This window comes from Micropterus dolomieu, linkage group LG20, assembly GCF_021292245.1.
Source record: "Micropterus dolomieu isolate WLL.071019.BEF.003 ecotype Adirondacks linkage group LG20, ASM2129224v1, whole genome shotgun sequence".
Lineage (NCBI taxonomy): Eukaryota > Metazoa > Chordata > Actinopteri > Centrarchiformes > Centrarchidae > Micropterus > Micropterus dolomieu.
In genome coordinates, this window is record NC_060169.1 from 9490753 (window position 1) to 9498022 (window position 7270).

The 7270-nt window shown below is 44.2% G+C and overlaps 1 protein-coding gene across 16 annotated transcripts in view; it reads right to left on the bottom strand.

The window, feature by feature from the left end:
- Positions 1–7270, bottom strand: part of LOC123959195 (transducin-like enhancer protein 3-B) — a 187296-nt gene that overhangs the window by 13027 nt on the left and 166999 nt on the right. For 7 of the 16 annotated variants that reach the window (XM_046033135.1, XM_046033136.1, XM_046033123.1 and 4 more), the window contains 3 exons: positions 5555–5593; positions 3361–3565; positions 2820–2878 (listed from right to left, as the gene is read on the bottom strand). In XM_046033135.1, the coding sequence (XP_045889091.1) occupies positions 2820–2878; positions 3361–3565; positions 5555–5593 (303 nt within the window). The remainder of the gene's footprint in view (positions 1–2819; positions 2879–3360; positions 3566–5554; positions 5594–7270) is intronic. The other 9 variants (XM_046033124.1, XM_046033121.1, XM_046033129.1 and 6 more) reach the window with 5 other exon arrangements.

The window sequence follows — 7270 nt, forward strand, 5'->3', positions numbered from 1 at the left end:
GCAGGCCACAAATGTGCATGTGTCTGCTCAAACGGTCAGAAACAGACTCCATGAGGGTGGTATGAGGGCCCGACGTCCACAGGTGGGGGTTGTGCTTACAGCCCAACACCGTGCAGGACGTTTGGCATTTGCCAGAGAACATCAAGATTGGCAAATTCGCCACTGGCGCCCTGTGCTCTTCACAGATGAAAGCAGGTTCACACTGAGCACATGTGACAGACGTGACAGAGTCTGGAGACGCCGTGGAGAACGTTCTGCTGCCTGCAACATCCTCCAGCATGACCGGTTTGGCGGTGGGCCAGCATTTCTTTGGGGGTCCGCACAGCCCTCCATGTGCTCGCTAGAGTTAGCCTGACTGCCATTAGGTACCGAGATGAGATCCTCAGACCCCTTGTGAGACCATATGCTGGTGCGTTTGGCCCTGGGTTCCTCCTAATGCAAGACAGTGCTAGACCTCATGTGGCTGGAGTGTATCAGCAGTTCCTGCAAGAGGAAGGCATTGATGCTATGGACTGGCCCGCCCGTTCCCCAGACCTGAATCCAATTGAGCTCATCTGGGACATCATGTCTCGCTCCATCCACCAACGCCACGTTGCACCACAGACTGTCCAGGAGTTGGCGGATGCTTTAGTCCAGGTCTGGGAGGAAATCCCTCAGGAGACCATCCGCCACCTCATCAGGAGCATGCCCAGGCGTTGTAGGGAGGTCATACAGGCACGTGGAGGCCACACACACTATTTTGCCTCATTTTGACATGTTTTAAGAACATTGCATCAAAGTTGGATCGGCCTGTAGTGTGGTTTTCCACTTTGATTTTGAGTGTGATTCCAAATCCAGACCTCCATGGGTTGATAAATTTGATTTCCATTGATAATTTTTGTGTGATTTTGTTGTCAGCACATTCAACTATGTAAAGAAAGGAGTATTTAATGAGATTATTTCATTCATTCAGATCTAGGATGTGTTATTTTAGTGTTCCCTTTATTTTTTTGAGTAGTGTATGTATAAAAAAACATACATACACTTCTAATCCTCTTGACCCCAACATTAACAATTTAAACCAAACAGACCGTATTCCTGGCTGCACTTTGTCTCTGTCTGTGACATGCAAGTACATGCAAATAAAAACAAAAGTAACCAGGATCTCTCACTGCATAACTGTTTGTACGCTGTCACAGGTCAGTGACAAAGCAGCAGAAAATGACAGTGAAGATCATGAAAATCAACCAGAATAAAGAAAAGGAAGGAAAGAAAGAGGCCATTGAGGGAACCTGGACAAGAGTGCAATGTGGAGAGACAAAGAGGGTGTTGCCAGCATAGAAAAGAGCCATGAAAAAGGCAGAGTGAGAAAATGAGGAAAAAAAGAGGAAGAAAGACAAGAGAGCAAAACAGGAAAGGAACTTGGCAAGCAATGAGAGCGTAGCAGTGTGGCAATGAGTTCTCCCCACTAGTGGGAATGCCCGGACAGGCTGGCACTCTCTCAGAAGCTGCAAACGTGGCTTTTGTAGTCTAGGCATTAGTGTGGTGGGGTGGCACTGCCAAACAGGCCGACAGGCAGGGAGGGAGGGAGGGAGGGAGGTGAGCAAACCCTGAGGCCAGCCCACACTGTCGGGCAGCTCAACAAATCCCTGTCTTCATCAGAAAGATATGGTGAAAAGGGAGAAGGAAAGATGTCTGACTTCTTGGCTGCTAATGATGAAAAGAGAACAAAGAGCAGCAAAGAAACCTAAAAGCCAGAAAACGAGGAAAGTGGAGAGTGACAGCTAAAAAAGAAGCAGTTAATGGCACACACAAACACATTAACCACCCTCAGCCAACCCAGCAGCTTTCTGCCATTTTCATATTACATTTGTTTAGCTACAGTTGTGAAAAAGAAAGCCACTAACAGTTTTAATCTGGCATGGTGTGAAGATGTTGTCTGACTCTCTGATCTCCTAGAGCATTACAGCGTGTCTGTGTATCTGAGCCTGTGACCTTGAAGGATTGCTTAGACTCAATAACCCTGCACTTGCCTCCAACTCTGGTATCAGATGACCTGAGACAACAGGACAGGAAGACAGTGTGTGTGTGTGTGCGCGCGGGCACACTGGAAAGGAGAGGGAGGGGATGCTGGCTGGGGGATCAGGTAAGGTAGGATTGGCAGCCGCTCGTCACTAAACGAGATGGGGGACGAGTTTGGGTTCCCTTCAGACATGAGTGGGCTCATTCAGGATGGTCAGTCAATGGGAACTCAATCTGGCCGAGCAGATCCAACAGAGCGTTACGCTCCAGCTAACTGAGAGCTTTAAGTCAGTCCAACAAACAAGGACTTTAACATGAGAAGGAATACATGGACAGCTTAAGACAGAAGGGGAGAGAAGAAGTGGTTGACAGCAGTAAATAAGTTAGACAAGAAGAAAAGACAGCAGAAAATAAAGGTATATGCAAGAGAAAAGAGGATTAAAAGGAGGCTGGCATTGGACACATGCAACAGTGAATCCTCTAAAGAGGTGAGGGAAGAAGAAATGGAGAGTCAAAGTCGCTTTTAATTTGGCTGAAATTAAAGGAGGTAAGCTGACTGCTAATCCTCGCTCAGTGATTGGAGTCATTTTCCACCTGGATTGGATGGCAATGGCTTATTTGGCCAGACTTCATTATTTGATTTCAGTCAACCCCCCCAGAGTACAAAAATGTGTGTGTTCTTACACAGAGAGCATGAATTTCTAGTGAACAGTGGGCTTAAGTCTATGTAAAGTACACCTAATCACCAAACACCGTGAGCCAGAGACCGGCAAAGTCAAGACACACACAGGAGATAGAGGAGACGGGAGGCAACGTACCGTGCTCGACTCGCGTTCTTTCAGAGGAATGGCCAGAGGCGAGTGAAAAGATGAGGGTCCAGGAGAGAAAAGCAAAACACAAATTAGTATGGGTGTCACCACGATGCATCACTCCAGTCACAACAATAATATTATTCAGTTTATTCAATTATTAATTTGTTATTATTAGACCAACATTTCCTCCTGCATTTCTGATAAATGACTTATTCGTCACAAATATCTAGACTGAACAGTTTCCACACTTTTTCATGTTTATCCTCTACAAGTGTTAGTGTTCAAATTTGTTCTTTCCCATTTCCTAATGTTAGGATACTATTTTCATGTCAAAATATATCATGAGTGAGGCCAAAGTAATAACACTAAAATCTGTATACATTTTCCCTACACAGTCCTTCTGTACAGAAACCCCTGCATTTAAACACATACGGCGACATGTTTCAATGACTAATGTATCTGACTGGTAAAACCAGCTGTTGGCAGGTACAATCACCCTTCACTACTACAGCGCTGCAGGCTGTATGTGGCAGGCTGTGCTCCTCACCTCTATGCTCCAGGTCATGGTGGTTCTTCTCATCCTTTACAGGCAGGTGGGCCTGGCTGCCAAGAGCACCCAGAGCCAGGAGGCCGGAGCCAGCGCCCGTCACAGGGGGGATGCCAGGCGGCTGCAGGCCTGAGGGGTGTGGAGGCAGCTGGACTGGGGGGCCATGGGCCGCATGAGAGAGGTGCTGAGCCTGAAGCTGCTGCTGCTATAAACAAACGTAGGGAGACAGGAGACAAGACAGAGGACAAGTGGGTCGGCTGGGAAGTGAATCCATGAATGACCACACTCTACTTATGCATTAGAGGCTGGTTTTGACAACATTTAGTTGGACATGGCCAAACCGTTTATGCATAATAGCAGCCTAATAGTGACTGCCAACATGCTGATCCAGCTCATTCACTATCTGAGGGGGGAAAAAAACTGTTTCTGTTCATAGCTTGCTGGTTTTGTTCGACCAACAGGTTAAAATGCAAATATATTCAATTTACAATTATATAAAACAAAGAAAAGCAGAAAATCATTACATTTGACAAGCTGGAACCAGAGAATGTTTGACGTTTAAATGACTGATTTTCAAAGTTGCTGTCGATTCATTTTCTGTCGGATGACTAATAGTTTCAGCACAAACTTGGCTGAATCAGCTCTGGGCAAAGGTTTGCACATGAATGAGCCGCAACGTTGTGCCTCTAAAAAGACTGCCTCCAGGTTTCCACTACAGATCTGGTACTCCTCACATCAGATCGTCAGAAATGATACAGAGCGTTTTTGCTCCCTCCCGAACCACTGTGCTTCAATCATAGCTGGGACAGTTAAAAATCAATAGGTCTACACTTCAAAACCTCAAAACCTTTCAACACTCTGGAAAACCAAGCAAGCATGCCCACTCCTCCAGCATAATGCTGTTAAGCACAGACACAGTGGAGAACACACACACACACACACACACACACACACACACTCCCAAGAGGCCATGGACGTCTGTGTGAGAGGCAGCCGGAGAGGAGCGAGTAGATAGACAGGAGTTAAATAGCCACTCAGGCAAGAGGGAAGCAAGTGCTTTAAAACAAGGTTAAATAACACTTAGCACATCCATCAACTGCCTCTCCAAAAAAGAAAAAAAAACATCATTGCTATTCTGCTTGCTAGATAGAACTTCAATAACCTCATCCATACATTCATTACATGAACTAGACGAGGTTATATCTACTGGCTTACCACATTTAAAAGGTTTATTTAGCAGCTGGCCATTATTCAGTCAGCTCATTATGTCAAGCTGGACCTGAAATAGTACAATGGATATAAGCAGCTGAGGGGCGGCATTGTTAATCGATATTGTGCTGGTGTGCCGAGCAGCCTATTTGTTGTGAAAAAGGAAAAGCGAGCAAGAGGAGAGAGAGAGATAAAGCGAGAGAGAAAGGGGGCAGCCAGAACAAGAAAAGGAGGGAGAGGCAGAATCAGAAAATAACAAGAGAATGAAAGAGAGAGGGATTGAGGCAGGGACGTCCCTATTGAGTGTGCCTAATGAGGAAAAGCGTGCTGGGATCATTATCAAGAAGCCTCATTAACAAGCTATGGCTGAGGAGAGGAGCTAGGAGAGAAGAGGGAGGGAGAGAGAGAGAGAAAAAGAGGGGGAAAATTCAGAAAATAAATTGCTTCCAATTCAATATTCATGGATAAAGAGTTGGCTTCCTTTCACACTTATCTTTTTTCATTATGTGTAAATGCCGCCGCAGCTCAGGCAACTTCCACAGGAAACAGGCAATTAAAGTTAACTAGGCGAAGCTGGCTCCCTGCAGAACAGTACTGTCAGGTGGAACAAGCATCAACAGCACCAGCACAAACCAGCTGGCACACTGTCTTAATAAGTCTGGCAATGATCGCCACATTACCTACTTATCCTGTGCTTTACAACAGCATCTGTGGCTCATCATATCTTTAGTTGTAGCAGACTACACCCTGCGCTACAAACAGACCTGATTGATTTCAGAACCGTTTTTGAGGTTAGAAACAAAGTGCTGTCAAATCTGTGACACCTGAGTGAAGGCAGACAAAAAAAATCCAAACACGCCCGTGTTGTGCTTTGTATCGAAAACACAACATCTCCCTTCACAAAAGACACATGTTAGATCAGTTCAAAACACTCGTAAAATAAAACAGATTGTTTCTCTGTTTGGTAACTTCCCTGAACACTGACCATGAATGCTGGGTAGACACTATGAGGCGGCTGCTGCTGCTGTGTCAAAGGAGAGAGGAAGAGGAGAGATTCAGCCAGAAATGATACAAAGCAACAAGCAAGAAAACTGAAGAGGACAATGAAAACTAGCGGCTGCAACTACTGATTGTTTTCATTATTAATTTCTCTACAGGTTATTTTTTGGATTGACTGAAAAATGGGATTGATTTTTGAACTTTTATATTTATCAGACAGGTGATGTATTAAAAGTTAAGTTACCAAAATTGTTGCAAATTAATTGTACCGTTTGATTAATCAGTCATTAATTCAACTAACAATAAGCTTGATTCATCATCTAGTGCCTAATAAAGCTGGTGATCGCAGGCTAAATATAGATTTTTATAAATTAAATGGTCGTCTAAGATCAAACCATGAACCATTCATGTACCATCATCCTGAGAACATTGACAAAAACCTTGGATATTAACAAGCAGCAAATGTATAGATGCTGATAAGTCAAACCATGTGTCACTGGACACTGTTACTCCATAAAAAGCCCTACACACTCAAACCAGATGGAAATATGATCTTTGGCAAAAAGTAAATATGGACACTTAACTAAAACATGCAAATTCTTCTTTTCACTGTTAGCAGGTAACATCACAAACAAACCAGGCAGTGTAAAAATTCACGCTGCGTGTTCCACAGATTAGAATTTACATAAGGGTTGATGATAAGCAGCGCACCACCTGTAACTGACTTGTTAACCATTATCCAAGTACAATCTTGTCCTGTGATGAAATCATGGAAATAAGGGCAGGAACATGGAAATGAGACAGCACCTCTGACACTTGTCAAATCAGACTCAATCATGTCACCTCAGGCCAAAACGTATGCAAGTGTATGACGGGGGAGACGAGTTTGCATTTTGTCTTGGCTTTCCAGTCCCTTCGTCACAGTTCAACAAACTCTTATAGTTAACTCGTGTTTACTAAGTTTAATATTGTGAAAACAGTGTGTGTGATAGCATCATGATATTAACTACTAGAGTTTGTCAACTCCGACCCTTTTTCCTGGAGCCAGTTTCAGTTACTTTTGTATTGGGTGGGGACTCCAGATTGAGTTTAACAGAAATGCTGATATATTTCAAACATCTGTAAGGTATATATTATTTAAAATAAATGTAGAAAATAAGGGCTGCGACAGAAGAAAAAATTCATTCGGAATTTCCATTTAGTCAACTATTTATCAAGTCAAGTTGTGAAGAAAACAGACAAATTTTCTGTTTATCGTCTAATCAAGTAATCGACTAATCACTCCACCCTTGTAGAAAATAGCAATAGTTTGTTTCCGACGAGGAGGGTGAAGCAGTTGGGTGTTTGGGGGACTTTAAAATACTGTATATACTGCTTCACATAACGACACTCCAGGTGGTCCCCGCAGGGCAAATATCTTTCGAGTGTTATAGTGTCAAATCTGTTTTCTGATTTAACTGCTGTAGGATGCTGCCAGAGCCTGATGCTCTCTGAAAATCTCAGACTTCAACGACGAGACGGCACAGCCTCACAGCCTCACTCACACTGAGGGGACATGAAGATTGATCACCTGCCATGTCTTCGTCCCAATAATTAGTCATTTTCCTGTGTATGTGTGTGCGTGCCGTCTAGCCCTGTGCCCTTATTGAACTCTTGTTGTGGACAGTCTCACTGAGCTGTGGGGGGGGGGGGGGGGGGGGGG